General features: G+C 40.5%; 1 protein-coding gene across 4 annotated transcripts in view; it reads left to right on the forward strand.

Moving 5' to 3' along the window:
* The window catches only part of arhgap21b (Rho GTPase activating protein 21b), a 35,465-nt gene that overhangs the window by 9,148 nt on the left and 8,551 nt on the right, over positions 1-17,766 (forward strand). For all 4 annotated transcript variants that reach the window (XM_035635416.2, XM_035635415.2, XM_035635419.2 and 1 more), the window contains exons 5-13: positions 5,661-5,753; positions 6,056-6,134; positions 6,223-6,277; positions 10,189-11,758; positions 14,767-14,913; positions 15,370-15,472; positions 15,612-15,657; positions 15,953-16,078; positions 16,177-16,476. In XM_035635416.2, the coding sequence (XP_035491309.1) occupies positions 5,661-5,753; positions 6,056-6,134; positions 6,223-6,277; positions 10,189-11,758; positions 14,767-14,913; positions 15,370-15,472; positions 15,612-15,657; positions 15,953-16,078; positions 16,177-16,476 (2,519 nt within the window). The remainder of the gene's footprint in view (positions 1-5,660; positions 5,754-6,055; positions 6,135-6,222; positions 6,278-10,188; positions 11,759-14,766; positions 14,914-15,369; positions 15,473-15,611; positions 15,658-15,952; positions 16,079-16,176; positions 16,477-17,766) is intronic.

Below are 17,766 nucleotides of genomic sequence, written 5' to 3' on the forward strand. Positions count from 1 at the left end.
TTCAGCACTGCTGAGTCAGAGCGGTGCCTCTGACTTCTAATGACTCTTAATCCATCCACCCTTTTGGGTCTTTTTTACTTCCTTATGCAATGAAAACAATGTAGGGCCTATGTGTCACTGACCTTTGTGGAGGCATGAAAGGTTTGGTTAGCACCACCTGTTTCTGTCCTGCACTGACCCTCCTCTCCATATTGTTTCACTTTGTTGCCCTTGCTGGTTTTCAGTCTCACCATAAAAAGGCTGTCAGAAAGAGATGGCCTCAACCTTTTTTTTTACTGGGTGGTGTGGGTCTGACCCTCTTTCCCCTTGTTCGCCTCAGTGCTTGCTGTTCTGTTTGTCTCACTTCGTATGGTACAAGCCAAATCAAATCTGTGGCATGAGTTCACGTTTTCCTTACTCTGCAGGTAGTGAAGATTTTTAGATTGGATAAGAAATTATTTTCTAGAAATAAAACCTACATTTATCATGCCTCTGCTTTTTTCTAAATTTTTTTGTTTTCATTATGTAGTAAATGTTGAGTGCACAATGTAAGAACTTATGAAAAAGGACAGTCACTTTGACTATTTTTTTGTCTGCCACGGGGCACACATTTGCGGAAAAAAGGGCTTGAATTAACACTCGATTTACAGCACAATGCGTGTCCGCCACTAAACAAACAAAACAGAATGAGACTAGTACTTTTGTGTACTCCATTAGCTATCAGCGGCTTATGCGAGGTATTGGAAACAGCAAACGACGGAGCAACGAAAGTATCTCTGGAAACTACTTGGCAAAAATAAAATAAAAAGCCCAGTCATTGTTTGGACGGGCCATCACTTGATGGAGAGCGCTACTCTGCAATCCAGTGTCACGTCTTGTGCCAAAACATCCCACTGAGACGCTTTGAATTTTATCCTGCTAGGGTTAACTCTTATGTAACTCAATCTGAATTTAATTTCTAACCCTGGGTGGTTGCCAAGAAGGCAATTCAAAAGTAAGAGCTCTTGCATGACATTCTTTATACAAGATACAAAATATGTACTGTACTTATTTGGGATTTTTGCACCAAGAATATATATCATTTAGATTTAACTGTGAGTCTTTTCTGATGTGGTATCTGTGAAGCTCCCTGAGCTTGTTTGTTTAGGCTTTGTTTGTGTATGTGTTGAGCATGAAAAGGTTGACATCACTGATTTTATTTGACATTTTGGAGAGGATATTTATTGTATAAAAGCCCCATGTTAATTCATCTTGCACACGATGAGGAAGTGATTTTTATACGACCCAATAAACTTTGTTTTCATTACACACATCAGACATCAGTTTTTTAACATCAAGTGCTCATGCAGTATCACAACATTTTTAACCTTATATCCCAATATGTACTGTGTATTTGTTGACATGATTTTATTATGGGACTGTTTGTGGTTTTTGGATAACATTCATACACAGGAAAAAACACTATTAGGAAAAAATCTGTAAAATGACGACCTAACAGGTAGAAACATTCATAATATTGTCTCATACACAATGCAACATTGTCAGTTACCTGTATATAGAGTGATGAGCTTAATAATAGTAATCCCTCCTCCTCTTTGCATCAAGTAAAAGTGATAGAAGACAAAATCCTGAGTTATTTTTGTAAAAAAAAAGTTCTAACTTATCTGAAGTTAATGAGGCCTGGGTTGATATCTGCCAAAGTTAGTTATTTTAAGTACAGAGTCCCCCCTTTGTACTACTGGACCACCACTGCAGTTCATCAGAGAAACACTGTCCAGGGATGAGCGCTTGGAGGACGGGATCTCTTAAGCAAAACTGATTTAATGTTCATAGACAGGCACGACTATTTCCTTCAATAGATGGACAATCAGAATGATCGGAAAATTGTCAACCTATCCTTTCAGCAATATTAGAATAACTAAAATCCAAGATTTTTTTTCGCTGTGTAGCACAGTATTTGTGTTAATGCAATGTTTTACCCAGTTATAGATGTGGGTTAATGAACTGTATGGTGCAGCTGATCATGTAGGGTGTCATGGAGACGGCATTCATTAGAAAGCAGAATGCACGGTCACACGGTCATCTGCACGTACTCCCCAACACGTGCATGGATTAGTTTGCAGTCCGGTCCTAATGATAATTGTTGCTTTCATCCAATTAAAATCCTGAATGGACTGTTTGTGATGTATTTACACAGTGAATCATGTAGATGTGCACAGCCACACACAGATATGCAGTTAAAAATCACTGTGCAAACAAAGCTGCCTCTTGATAGAGACTGATCTAAATAGCAGATGACTTGTGTTTATACAGTATCAGTCTGTAACATTATAAAATGCTATTTCCTAGTCTCTGTTCCAATTTTGAACTGGTTTAACTCCCTGTTGATTTTTAAACATTAAATTCATAAAAGTATAGAGGAGCCATCTCCTATTAAAGCAGCCATGATTTACGCTCCAACCAAAACACTGTAAAATACAGAGACCTTTTACTCTGTAGCTATGCTGCTTCCTGGCAGTTGCACAATAGTGAACTAGTGTTGCACAATATATTAATACTAGAGAAAAGAACGGAATGATACCACATTTTAATAGTATTCTTACTTAAAGAATGACAATTTCCTATGAGATACATAGGAAAATAGGCTTTGTCTAACAGTCAGGACAAGGCCACAGACACCATAAAGCCCTTCTGCAAAAAAATGTTTTAAAGCTACACAGTTCAAGGGAGCAAACACCTTTAACCCAGTAAAGCATCTCACCGACAAACATGTCGACAGAGAGAAGTTAGCAAATGTGATAGATAAGATAATTACACCATGCTCATGCAGTCACATAGAAGTCAAACAAGCGTGATTTATTTCGTGGCCTGCAAACTTTTTGCACCATCGGAGTTGAGCAAGGCATGTTTAATTTGGCTTTATCTTTATAGCTATTAATAATTACACAACTATGTAGATCAGCAACTCCAAATGTGGGTGTTTGGAAAATAACTTTGAAGCACATAGACAGATTTTCAACAAACTTGATGGGAATATAACTTGGTAGTGTATCTACAGTTGAACTTTTCAGAGAGAAAAAGAGAGAGAGAAAGCGACAACGGAGCAGAGAGCGCTGCCCACATCACTAAAATGAAGCATTGACGCAAAACATTTAAGTCTGAGACCTTTTTATGCTGTGTAAAAAAGATTCAAAATCCTTGTCAAACTGTAGCAGGACAAGTATGTATAGTGTATACTGTATATAGTGGCCTATATACACACGTAAAGGTAATTTTACTTAGTTTGGTATTATTCTGACAAGACTATGCTGGATGGAAAAGCTTGAAAGGCATAAGAAGAAAAGACAACCTGGTGTGATTTCAGTCTACACTGAGCAAACCTCCCAATACCACACCAAAGAAACAGAAAGTTTTTGCCCTATTCAGAATAAAAATACACTTTAAATAATTGCATCTAATATACCCCTTAGACATTGATTGGTAATAAGATTTAAAAAATGTAAATCTTATTCATATGATGGGTTTGGGTAGTCAAACAATCTATTGCTGCACTTATAACATAGAACGGTGGGTTGGTATAAATTCATAGCTTGATGTGGGGAAACAAGAATTGGTAGCTCTTTATCCACTAACCCCTTTAAACAGATCTATCTGAATTTTACAGTCTTAGTCATGGGAACAGAATTTAGACCGCCTTCTTTGACCATTGGTTGCTGGAAGGATCAGTGATGTCACGGTCTATTGCCCACTGACACAACTGATGATGAGGTGTGGTTTTATTTGAGGAAGGCAACATGTGCTTAAACGTGGATATAAGTATAAAGCATTGCATCACAGTAATGGGAGTGCTGCTCTTGTCCCCCCACAGTGCCTCGCCACAATCATTTCACTTATTGTAGGAGTCTATTCAAGACAACACTCCTCTGTCACAACTCTGGGGTCAAGTTAGGGTCCTTTGTCAACTCTCTGGGAAAAAAAAGAGCTGTCTTTTATCTTAATCACAAGTGTTATTTAGCTTGTCTTTTGGTGTAAGTGCTCATTGTTTTCAGGCAATGTTTGCTTATTTTAGTTTAGTTTTGACTTAAATATTTTTCTGCTATTTTTTTTTTCTAATGCAGCAAACAAAAGGCATTTCCGAAATTGTTGAGAATTGTTAAAAGTATTAAGACTAAGACAAACAGTCTTGTGGAGTAAAGATAAATCTACTTACTGATTTAGATTACTGTAAAAACAATTGTCATTTGAAGTTGATAAGTACATTTTGAAGAACATAAATATTGATTCCGAAATTTCTATCTTTTTATATTATCTTGTGTTCTTCGATGGGACAAAGGCAAAATGGCAAATGACCTGCTTCAGAGGAACACAACAACTAAAGTCCTAGAATTCATAACCAGCTCCTGTGAAAATTGAGATGTGGTCCCACAGTATACCACTAGAGGGAGTCTGACTCAGTTACTCCAGTTGCAGTGTTACATAATGTGAGTACCCAGAAGGTGGTTCTGCATGAGTAATCTCAAATGTGAAAGAGATAAATATCGAATCACAAGTGTGTGTTCGTGAGGTTAACAAATGTTTTTAAGGTTATTGGCTGTGGAGAGATTAACTGTCTTTTGAGTGATATCAAGCCTCCTGTTTCCTGGGTCTATTTTCCCAACAAATTATCATCAAAAACGGTTAAAAATGACCTTTAAATATTGTGACTGTCACATGGCAAAAAGTCGTGTCTCTCACTAATTCATATGTTTCGGTGATATTAAGATTATGCAACCTCTGTAATTGACCAAGCGATACCACTTGTACTACATTTTTTCCCGAACTATCACGCCGGTTTTCGTGCTGGCCACCGTTTGTGAGTCATTGTGCACTGACTCACTACCAGAATGTTAACTACTGGGGAAGAAGTTCAGCCGCTCTCTGGCTGTACCCGGAGCTATTTCTCAGTTTATAAGGGAAGAGTGGGAGTTCTGCAGCTGAGCACACTGTCACTCTACCTTCTCTTAGTCTCTATTCCTCTCACACCCTCCCTCTTTCTTTTCTTTCTTCCTTTTTTTGCAGCCATGCAGCTGCTAGGAGACAGGAGCAGCATGAGCAAACAGGTTTTCCTCCCTTTAGCTGCTTCTATCCACTTCTCTAAAACCACACAATTGCCCCCATTGAGATTTTTTTCTTCTCTGAACCAATTAATGATCACGACTACACAAAACAGTTGAAATGTGGGCAAAGGTTGGTCAGAGCACAGCCTGTTGTGCTGTCATAATGTTGATTCACACGTCTCCAAATCTTGTCCATAACCTCCCAGTTTCTTTCTAATTATCCTCTCTCACACAAATGTCATGAAACAATTTACTGCCCATTCTGGTTCTCCTCGGTTTTGGAGTTGCTGTGGTTTTTCACCTTACAAGTTCAGCCTTGATGCAAGTGAGAGGTTGTAAATGAACCTAGAGTACAGCACTGCTTTTATTTGAGGTTTTTAGGGATTTAATTTCCTCACTCTGTGCTTTCTGAATTTTTTCTTTTTAAATCAGACACGTGTAAAACTGTACCTTGTAGTTTATCTGGTTGACATTTTTGGAAACCTGATGAAAGTGGACATTTGGGGGAAAAAAAGGAGACCTACATTATATTTCGAATGCTTTTATTTGTCCACTAATTTATGCCTGTCTCTCTGTTATCACCAGGGAGGCCGCGGAATAGGCTCGAACCGATGGACACCATTTTCGTTAAGCAAGTTAAGGAAGGTGGCCCTGCTCATGGAGCTGGGCTTTGTACAGGTAACAAATCAGTCATTGACCAATCAGTCTTCCCAACTAACCAAAACCCTCTAGTGATTGGCTTGGAATGCAAGTACTTGGAAGTCATATAATCCTGTAAATTATATAACACAGAGCAGAGAACTTCATCTAAGCTATTACACTGATGTTTTTTGCATGTGCATTTAATGAGAACTGTGCAACGCATCTCCTTCTACTTCAGGCAATGAGCTTATCAAGCACCCATCTCCGCTTATGCTCTCCGTCTTTTACTACCAGTGTCTGTCACTTTTGCCATTCCTATTGTTTTTATTGCCCTTCAGGTGACCGCCTAGTGAAGGTGAATGGAGCAAGCATCATTGGGAAAGCCTATTGTGAGGTTATAACCTTGATCCAAGACAGGTGAGATTTACCAGAAATGTTTATAGTGGATTATTTTGGTCATTTGGTGTATTTTTCCTTGTTTGAGTCTTCTTTGTTTCCCCAACAGTGGTGACTTTCTTGAACTTTGTGTGATGCCAAAAGATGAAGATATACTACAGCTTGTAAGTTTCTCTTTACTATTACATTTTTAAAAATGGCCTTAAACCTTCCTTTTCCCACTGTTTTAAATGTTTGTCCATAAAAAAACCAACCTGAATTAGCATTATATTTCTACAGCCCCACAATTGTCCATTAAATCTCATCTCAGTGTTGCTCTACTTTAAAGTGTTCGTATTAGGACAGTAGTCATAAGATGCAGGCAGCCTGCGTATCCCATCAGAGCTGACTATCTAGGCCTCCTAATCAGGCCAGCGTCTCTGTCCTCCAAAACTGCTACTGACACTGCAGCTGAAATGGACTAGATGGGGCGGTTGAGTCAGAACTACTTAAAAATTCATCATTCAGACATATTATCGAATAATAATATACACAACCCCATCATTTAAAATGATGTGTTTTGACTAACAGAGGGGACAAGGCTAAGGGTGTATAATGCAGTTCTTATTTAGTTATTTGCAGAATAGACCTAGATTAAACAGCAGAATAGTAGAAAAGTGTTTGTGCTCTTTTTTTCTGGCTGCACCTCAACAGCAGCTCAGGCAATATGGATCACTGCCAGACATGCTGATCTACATGTGACAGCTCCAGTGGTTTGTTCCTCGTGGCAGATTGTTAACTACAACCAAACGAAGCAAAAGATTTTGAAGAGAGTCTGATTCATGCAGTCATGTAACCCAATAGCATCATATGGCCAAACTCAACAAGAAAACAAGTGGAACATTATTTTTTTTCATCATAAGGTCATGTTTTTTGTGTAGTGATGCACCATTTCCATTGTGTAGCACTCGCACAGACACTTTTGAGGCTTGAAGGGAAACAATGCTGACATCTGAGGTAATGTGTTGCTGAATTGCACTGTGGTTCTGTTGCTTCGCTATGCTTGGAAGTAGAAGTTGAAAAAAGGTCAACTTTTCAAGTAACAGTGCAGGCAACAGCCAATAAAATCAAATTTATACAAAACTTCCCGTAAGAACGGGGATGTTATGGCTTTGATGTTTGTGACTGCTTTCAAGGACGCAGTTGGCTAATTAATTTGTTGTAGATGGTTTAGTAGAAGCAACAATGACACTTAAATTCCATGAGTATAAAATATGCTAAATGGATTTCATATATTGGCTTTGTCTTATCTTGTCCAAACCTTGCGCTTCTAGAAATACATTTTGAGTATTGCATGTTCCCAAATCTATTTCAGATAAGTCTTCATACCTGTGTGCATTTTACTGCATGCTGCAGGCAGGTTTTGGCAGCTGGCAGCACATTCAGGACTAAGTGAACGTGCACTCATCTGTTCCATATCTATAGCAAATCACCGTAAGTGCTTTGTCATGATGCTCAGGAATCCACTCCCATGGGCTTCTTGTTATCTGGCCAGTTTATGAATAATATAATGAAAGAGCCAGGCTGTTTGCTTCACCTAAAATTTCCCCCCTGTGGATTCTTTATGGCTGCCTTCAATCTTCATAAATAACTTGATAGATAATTCAATGAAAAATTCCGTTTGGCATCAGGAATTGCATTTTTTATCAGCATATTCTTCTAAACATATGCAAGCACATGTTTATTTAAAACATGGTCTCAATGCTTATTATATGAGCATTACATTCTGTCCTGAGTCAATTTCACCCTCTGCTTACATCGAATTCTGATAAATTTCCTTATTTCTCATCACCAATTGACTCCACCTCTTTTTCCCGTTAGGTCCTCCCCATCTCTGACTCAGTTTCTCCCTCTGTACTGATCCATTGTATCTTACTCGTGTGCTGTGATAACACTGGTTGCAGTATTGCACAATAAATTGCCAGAAGCCACTCAAAAATATCTATTGTTGTAGGCAGGTGGACTGATGAAGGCTGAAAACACAAGGAGATTTTCAGAGATGCAAGCAGGATGACTTCTTACTGTAGGAGGCAGCACAGGGACTGCTTGGAGACAGGCAGCAGTTGCTTAGCAAAGAGACGGAGAGCGTTTACATTGAGGGAGCAGAAAAGGGAGGCAACTGTGCTCGAGGAAAGCAGAGGAAATACTGAGCAGCGAAAGAAGAGGGGACAGCATGAATGATGAACTAAAAACCAGTGGATAAAAATCAGCTGACTGCCCTAACCCTGTGTTTTGAACAGGTTGATGTTGAGGGAAAAAGAGGAGAGAGGGGGGGAGGAGTGGGAGGAGTGGGAGGGGGAGCTGTACCATCACAGCTGAATGTATAATCAGCAGCTGCTGCTTCTGTCATGTGAGCAATGGCAGAGGGGAGGGAGAGAGTCATAGACTGGAGGCACCTTGTTCAGTTAGCGTAATATTCTGGCTGAAGATGGATAGAACCATGGGGATATAACAGCAGAAAGGAAGGCAAGCTTCCCGCTCCTGCCACCTCACCCAGGACAGACTGGCACAGACAGGTCGTAACGTGGCAACCCCTGTCACATCTCTGCTTCTTCATCCCTCTCCACTGCTGCTGCAGCTCTAGTATATTTTTAGCATGTCAAGCACAGGCATTGCTATGGCTGGTAAACGTTCACTCCTCTTTGAATGTCCTCTGTTTTTTTCATATTTTGTGCATTTTTCTCTCCTGGCATCTTTTTCTCCTCCACCCTCTCCCTTGATTTCCTGATGCTCTTTTTTTCACATGCTGTATCGGTAGCCTTTTTCTCGGGAAACTACTAATCCGGTAAGCCTACAGCAGACTGGGTCTCCCCTTCACGTTGACATGTTGTTCTTGCTGTCTCATTTTCAATATGTCATGCATGTCAGCATTGCCGTGCCAGGATGGGGTCTTCAGGTTTGACATAAATGCTATTTAGTTTTCTTTAATTGTTAAATGGTCAGCTCTGTGTTAGTGAATTGAATGTGCAGACTTCAGAAATGGCCGATGCTCTGTGCCTGCAGTACCTGTTAGATTGAGCCCTCAAGCTGACATCCAGCTGGTATCTCAGTGAAGCCTCACCTTCTTTATCCTCCATGCCATATTTCATTAGTGTGATAAAGGCCAGTGACCTCTGAACTCTCCTGTACACTCATCCTTACATTTGGAGGAACAGAACCTGCTAGTGATTGCTGATGCACACACCATGGTCTTCAGTCCTTTACACATCTCTTGCTTGTTGAATGTAGAGTATGTAAGTAAAGCAGATAAATATAAAGAGCCTATGACACATTTTATGGATTGGAATATTCTCCAGCTTAATTTTGTATTCGTCAATTACAGGCTTCATTAGGTTACAGTCTGTCAGTCTGAGGTGGGTAAATGGAAACATTGGTTAGCTGTCCACATTTATGTCCATTTATATGTTAACATGTGTGTTCATATATGTTAATTGTGAGCTGATTGATGGCCTTTTTCTAAATTTTGTATTGACTTTTACACACTCCTTGCTGGAGTATATAACTGGTATAGTACAGGCTTTAATAATTAGAGTATGGTACACACAAACACCATTCCACATTTATGTTATGCTGTTTGCAGTTGTGGTATGTATTATGTCTTCCATAGACGGATGTTTTTTTTTCCCTTAATGTTGAAGATCACAATTGCTAAGCGAGCATAGGCAGCGATATTGCAGAAAGACTGTTGTACCATAAAAATCTCGTTTGAAGCACAATCTGAAGTCCCTGTGAATGAAAAAAATTGTTTTACTTTGGTTTATGTAGTGTACCATCATCTGCCATGCAACAGTGAACATTACCATGAGAACTCTAAATAAGGAGCAGATGAAGTCCACTGATACCCCTGAACTGCAAACGCCTCCGCACACTCAAACTGCAACACGCACTGCCCACACATTTGCATCCAGTAACGTTTGTAATATCACTCTTGACTTCTCTGTAAGAATCTAGTAGCACAGTGGTGAATTTTACACACACTTGCAAATGCAGTTTGTACTATATCTATTGTAACACTGCTCTGTTGCTCTGTCCTTAGGCCTACTCCCAGGATGCCTACCTCCGTGGCCAAAGCAGCTATAGCGGAAATGCCTGTCACATTCCTGAACCACCCACAGTATGCTACCCTAGAGTAGACTGTAAGCCTACGGGCATGGCCCAGGCGACAGACTCAGTGGGGCAGGTCTGCCGAGTGCCAGTGCCTCCTGACCATGGATACCGCAAGGAGGTCACCGTGCCCCCATCTCCTCCTCCAAAATCATATCCAAAAAGTCAGATGGCAGTTTGCATGCGCAATGATAGCGTGAGGACTGTGGTGGTTCCTCCTGATCCAGCTCACATGGGGTGCAAGGGTCCAGCTCACAGGATAGATTACATGGACCCTGTCTTTGTCAGGGGGAGGCCTGGGTCACTGGCCCAGTATCCTCACCCCCGAAAGGTGGATGTCTACCCCAGTGGTCCAGGAATGGTTCCATATGGTGGTCAGGCAACTCACTTCCCAGGCAACCATCAAAACATTGATTGGCGCACTTACCAGACATACAGGGAGTACATTGACAACAAAGGAATCCATTCCCATGCTAGTCGGACTATCCAGGAGAGGCTGGACAATTTGCGATCTACCAGCCAGACCACCTTTGGTGCTACTCATCACATTCCCCGGGGAGAATGGGGCCATAAGGGGATACGACGGAGGAGTACCTCCCATGAACGGTCCTACCAAGGACCTCCACCCCACTTTCAGATTGCCCCACGCAGTGCCTCACAGGATCGCATGAGCTGCGCAGAGAGGATGGGAAATGCCAGGAATTGGCCCCCTCGAAGCGTATCCCAAGATGGCCTTGTGCACAAAGCCCGGGCACACTCCACAGACTATGTTGACCCTGCAGAGCTGGTTCGAGTCAGTGAGAGAAGAGGAGGGTATGGAAGAGCGGACCAAGGTACGAGGCCCAGCAGACAGTCTATCCCTAGACATGCAATGAACCACAGGCCTTCAGTTGGATACAACAGTGGCATGAGGGGGGCACCTAACCCTTCTCTTTACTCCAAAGGACCAGACTCTCATCAGAACCGCTCCTCACCCATGCTCTCAGACAGACACTCACATTTTCAAAAGAGCACAAGTGCTGAACATTCTTTTGCTGAACAACGAGTTTTAGTCAAAGGAAACCATTCAGGCCACACAACCCAACAAGGCCACAGCAGGATGCGGGCTGAATCCCAACAGCCTGTTGAGGTATGCAGAGATGTAGCATTGGTAGGACACAGGTCTTCTTCATGCTCCACCCCAAAACAGATGCCTCAGAGGCCTAGCATCCTCAAACCTCCACACCCAGACTCCCACGGGCAGGTCAATGGGCGAAGCCCAGCGGAGACCGGGGTGGTTCTAAGGGAGAAGCCCCCCTCTGGAAAGAACCCCAGTCCTCTGCGGCACCCTTCCTACATCCTGGCTGTAAATGACGATGGGGCAGATTCCACAGCAGATGTGGTGGCATGCTGGCTTCCCAACGATGCACGTCGAGAAATACACATTCGCCGCCTCGGGGAGCAACGTCACACCTCCTGTTCCAGCAACCTGGACGAGTCTCTGGACTCCATTCCATTCATTGGTAAGAGAATAATCAGTCGTACGTCTTGACAGCCTGGGTTGTCATAGTAACGACCACAGGCAGTAACATGAAGCAGGCTGGCAGAGCTAATACTGTAGCTAATTAAAGGGCTTAAACCATAGATGCTAATAGAAATCAGTATTATATAGAAGGATGGAAGACTGACTGTGGAGCCTGTAGACCACTGTAATTCATAGATGATCTGATTCAGCGAATCATTGGTGTGTGTGTATATAGTGCTAGGGAGATGAATAAATTGATCTTCCTGGGAAGACGATATTAATCATGTTTTATGACTTTCAGAGAGGGCTTGTTGGATATTTGGCTTATCTGGGGTGAAGAGAAGTATTGGCTTAAGTTTTTTGCAATATATTGAATTTGTCTTCTTAATACTTTGTTTTTTTGTATGTTCTCTCCTCTGAGTGGATTGCATTATACTTCAGTAGTCCTGCAATGCAATTCCTGGTGATTCAACACTCACAATTTACATAAAAAGTGTTTGCAGAGCAGATTTTTAAAAAAATGTTTTAACTCATGCCCTTTGAGAGGTTATCAGATATGTTTTTGCTTTTAGATTCTTTGCATCAGGTTTTAGGCACTAAACAAATTTCTCAATTTGGTCTGAATTTTTACATCCAAGACTTTCAGGGTATTTAGTCGTGTTTCAGAGAATCTGTTGAAATGAGTTCAGCAGTGAGAACATATTCATTATTGATAGGAACTTTTAGTGAGTTTACTTGCGTGCCTTGATGAGAACATTGCTATAGTTACATTGCTGGAGGCGAGCTTGATGTTGGAAAGAGGGGGGTTATATTTCTTAAATGTTCTTTGAAATCTGCTATTTTATATTCAGATATATCTCTCTCTTTCTCTCTCCATCTGCTTCTCTTCATATATGTATGTGTCTGTCTCTACCCGTTTCTCTTTGATTAACGGAGAAAAATGAAAAGCAGGGGCTCTGTTGGAATGGATATCTTGTTATTCACTGTGAATTTTATTTTAGATCTTAAAGTTACTACTGTATAATTTGCCGATTCTTCAAAAAGATAGTGAAACCCTTATGAAAAAAAACCACTTTTAACACTGAAAGAGCCAAGCCTGTATATTCTTGTGGATCTAACTTAAGTAAATTGTCTATGATAGCTGATCTACTTTTGTGTTGGAAAGGACATAAAGAAACATTTTGTACTTTGCAAAATCTAGGTCACAAGCGGCGACAGTACTGGACGGTTTAGGTAGTTTGACCCATGGGAGGGAAGTTTGTTTTAGAGTTAAATTTGGGTCTTTTTGAAGACGTTCAGTGTAAAATAATCCTCACTTGTTGCACTTCTATTAATTTGGTATACCAGCTAAAAGTAATGTAGTCAATTTTTCAAATTGTCAAAATAAAGAAATCATACTTTGAATATTGAAGCAAAGGGTCATTTCATTGTAACAGTAGAAAGAATAGGACAGGATCTACAGGCAAGCTCTTCCTCTTGGAGATAATTTAGGTGGAAGAATTCAATTCAATAGTTTGTGGTGATGTTAAATTGTATTTACTAAGTTATTTTTAAAAATATTTATTTATTTATATAAATGAGAGAAAGGAATACCTTCATGTGAGCCAGTGCAGCTGTTTTTGTGTAAACTTGACTTGGTTGACTTGACAAGATGAAACTTGTTAGTGTTCACATTGTCATTGACTTTTTGTACCTTTCCTTTTTCGAGGATGTATGACCCTCTAAATACTGCTACATTTGTAATCTTGACTTTTGGAAATGTGACAGTTTTCAAGTTGGATTTAAAGTATATCCAATGTCAGTGAAGACCGTACACACAGTGTTTCTGCTGTTGGTGGTCGCTGTAATGTTGGTTTTTAAGGAGGCTGGACAGTCCAGGTGCAGACAAAGCAGGCAGTGACAGTGGCGATGCCGCAACACCACCATTCTGGGACTGGTGCCCCGGCCCAGGAGAACAGTGCCTTGATTGAGCAGATTGCTGGACCTCCATCAATGACCTGTTTGAAAGTCCACTGGGGCCTTTGTCATTTGAGGCCTTTTGGTCCTACAACTCAAATCATCATTTTATTTAGCTAATGTAAAGACTTTGTTTATATTGCATCTTAGTGAGATTGTATTTCTTCTCTCCTTTGTGCAGAGTACCTGGAATTTGTCCCTTGTTTGTTAGTAAGAATAAACATTTATAGTGCTAGAGTCTCATTTTACATTCACTTTGTGTATTCTCTTTCAGTACTGGCTCTGAGTTTTTCAAATGTGTTCTATTTTCAGTCAAACGATCATATAAGATGCAGTGGGACACAGAGCAAGAAAGTGAACTTCATGATATTGATAGTTCATTTTTATTCATTCGCTTATTTTATCCCTCGGGGTTTGTTTTTGACTGTGATGTATGCAGACTACAACAGCAGAGATTGGCCATGTCATTTTTTGGGCAGAGTAGAAAAAGATGGAAGACCTTAAAAGTTTTTACTGCTAGGTCATGTTTATTAGTGATGGGCTGCTCAGGATTCCTTTTAGGGTGTTGGTGACATCCGTTTTCCTTTGCCCCCTTTCAAAGTTGGGTGCAGGCTGGAACTAGGACAGTTACTTTTAAATTTAGATCCAAAAGCCCCTCGGCAGCAGAGAGCAGCTTTGTACTCTGAGCTGTTTCAGGCTTGGAAGTGCCAGGAGTGGGCGGTACTCAAGAGTAAAGAACTTCCTTCTCTCTCTCTCTCAAAAAAAAAATCATGTCAGAAGATGATCAGTTCCCACTCTCAGCAGTATTTTGGCTTGCTAGCTATGGGAGTCACAAAAAGACCGTTTTTAAGTTTTCCCAATAGTAGACAGATGATAAAGTTTTTTGATGTAAAGATGTCCTTGTATAACAGGCCTCCATTTTCTGCATATGGAAATAAAAGTATACCCATAACACACCTAAAATGATTGTAGTAGGTTAAGTTGTAAGTTAAATATTTAACAGACGCTGTACATCATCTCTCTTCTCACACTATGTTTTATCATCATTAGATGAGCCAGTCAGCCCCAGTGTCGACCGAGAGGCCACTCCTATTCCACCCTCCGCTGTGATATCTGTTGCACCCTCCATAACTACAGGTCCCTCCAGTCCGGGCTCGCCTTGCCCTACAATTCGACGTCAGCTATCACATGACCAAGGTAAAAAACAGTATTGGTTTGGCTGGGTGAAAGATGTGAGTCAAGGCTTGGCTGAGAGAGAAGACTGGATAAATCGCTGAAGCTTGTTTTAATTTCATCACCATGTCTTAATCGATTACTCACTAAATCATAACTGACTGATCATTTTTTGATTATTAATAATAATAATAATAATAATAATAATAACTAACTAATAATTGATGGATGAATTTAGCTGTTGCTTTTAGATTTAGTGTGATGTTGTGTTGTCCTTAAATTCTTTTATTTAGGCGTTTCAATCTTCAAAAGCTCCGTAAATACAGATTAACCATCATTTGGTGTTTTTTACCCTTTCCTGTAAGTCATAGCTTAAGACCCAATGCACCTCTGGGGTTTTGATATGACCCTCATTTACTCTCATTACTGGGTTATAAATTGCAAATAAGACAATTTCCTGTCTGTCCTCCCTTTTAACAGAGTCCTTGAGAAGTGCTTTGCTGGAGTCAGAAACAGCCAGCAAAACGGAGCGTTCCAAATCATACGATGAGGGTCTAGATAACTATCAAGAGGAGGGTAGAGGGTGAGTGCATACCAGTGCTAAGTCATTGTTAAATCTCTCTCTCTCTTCTTTTTTTAAAGTTTTTTAAAATTGCATAACAGATCTCTGGCTTTGTCTCTGACTTGAAATCAGTTATCTGTTGTTCTTCCACATCTTGTAGGAGATCTTCCAGTAAGCACATGCCCAGTCTCCGGGGCTTGAGAAAGGTGAGAAAGTAAAGAATCATTCACAACATACCAGCCTTTCTTTGGGTTTTTTTTTTTTTTTTGTAATTTTTAATGGTCCCCCAGTTTTACATGGTGTTGAAATGCATCTGGGTTGACCAAGTAGCAATCTCATTACATGATTTAATAAAAATCAAGGCGTAACACCAATTACCTGCAGGATTTAGGTAAAATGTGATTTCTGCAACAACATTGAAAGACAGTCTTAAATAAAGTTTTTTATGTCATATTCTACTGTCAGCTGAACAAAAAAAATGTCATGTATTTACACTCACAGGCTCTGGATGGACATAAATCATCTGGGGATTCTTGCTCTCGAAGGGATTCCTCATCAGATATCTTTGCTAATTCGTCCAAAGAAGGGTTGCTTAACTTTAGGCAGTTTAGTACAGACAAAAATAAGGTATGCAGGTATATTCACAATTTAATTTAACAGCCATACATAACAACAATGTGTTGACATGTAAGTGTTTCTATTCCCCTGGCTCCTCATCTCTTCAGCGTGTTGGTGGAGGAATGAGATCATGGAAGCAGATGTATGCTGTTTTACAAGGTCACACCCTGACCCTCTACAAAGACAGGAAGGATGCACTCTCACATGCCTCGGCACAATCTGACGAAGACCCAATAGGAATCAGCATCAAGGCCTGTCTGATTGACATCTCCTATAGCGATACAAGGCGTAAGAATGTGCTGCGACTAACCACCTCAGACTGCGAGTACTTGTTCCAGGCAGAAGGGAGGGAGCACATGCTGTCCTGGATCAGAGTCATTCAGGAAAACAGTAACCCAGATGAAGAGGTGCGTTCTACTCAGTCGTGTGCTTAACTGTATAGCCATGTCAAGATTACTACTGCTTGTTAGTCATAAAGTCTTCATCATTTGATCAAGTAAAATGTCATCGTGCCTTGCTTAACACTGGTAGTTAGCTGTTTACAGTTACAGGAAATATTAGCAACTTAAAGGAGACATATTATTGTTATATTCAGGTTCATAATTTTTAACTTTTTGGGGTATTACTTGAAAAGGTTTACATGCTCTAATGTTCAATAAACACATCACTTTCCTCCTACGGTTCCTTCCTGCAGCTCCTCTTTTCAGCCTCAGTCTGAAACACTTGGTTTTAGCTCCTGTCTCGTTAAGCCCCCACCCTCCCAATGAAATCCCAGTCTGCTCTGGTTGGCCAGCTGGCCCACTCTGTTGTGATTGGTCAACGGCTTCCAGCACATGTAGGAAGGGTCAGCTTTGTTTGACTAGCCGCTAGGCGTGCCTAATGCACTTCTGTAAGATCATGATATCACGATGTTCTGTAGACGAGGCACTTCAGGAGCTGTCGGGGAGAAAAGCTCTCGTTACTGCGGACTTTCATTGCTGTTGTTTTTTACTTTGCAGACATTTTACATACACAAAAAAATGTATAACACACTAGAGGAAAGGGATAAACTGAAAAAGCATAATATGTCTCCTTTAAAACCAGACTTCATTATAGTTAAGAAAAAGAAGAAAAAAAACAGGCACACCTATCAGCTAACAACAAAGGGAATTAATAACAATGAATGTGACAGTGAGATGGAGAGGATTACCGCCCTTTATTTATTTAATGCCAGACAAAAGCTAAATAAGGTGTCATTTGAAACTTGTTCTACTTGGAGAGAACAAAAAAAACCCAGGTGGTGCTTATTGGTGTGTGAATAAGGGAGCTAGTCAGTAAGCTGCCTTTCAGCAAGACCCCATTAACTGATATCTTCTGGCAAAAATTCATTCTGCTATCTGAGATGGAGGCCTGGCAGCACATGATCAGATAGGATTGTATAATGTTTTAGATAACGGGTCAGATTTGAGTGGAACTGCTCTAGTGCCTGTCGGCATAGGGTGCGCTGGCTGGCACTGATAGAAAAACATTCAAATCCCATCAGGCTATGGCATTGTTGGATAAATGGCTTCTCTTGGGGTCTTTGTATCCCAATTAAATCTTTTTTATATAAGGCAGAATTGTATGTATATCTGTGATTCCGTCATTTTCTTTATGCTTTTTAATTTCAAACTGACTTAGAGTATAATCACACTGTTGACTGAAAAGCAGGCCTCGCT

This window comes from Scophthalmus maximus, chromosome 5, assembly GCF_022379125.1.
Source record: "Scophthalmus maximus strain ysfricsl-2021 chromosome 5, ASM2237912v1, whole genome shotgun sequence".
Lineage (NCBI taxonomy): Eukaryota > Metazoa > Chordata > Actinopteri > Pleuronectiformes > Scophthalmidae > Scophthalmus > Scophthalmus maximus.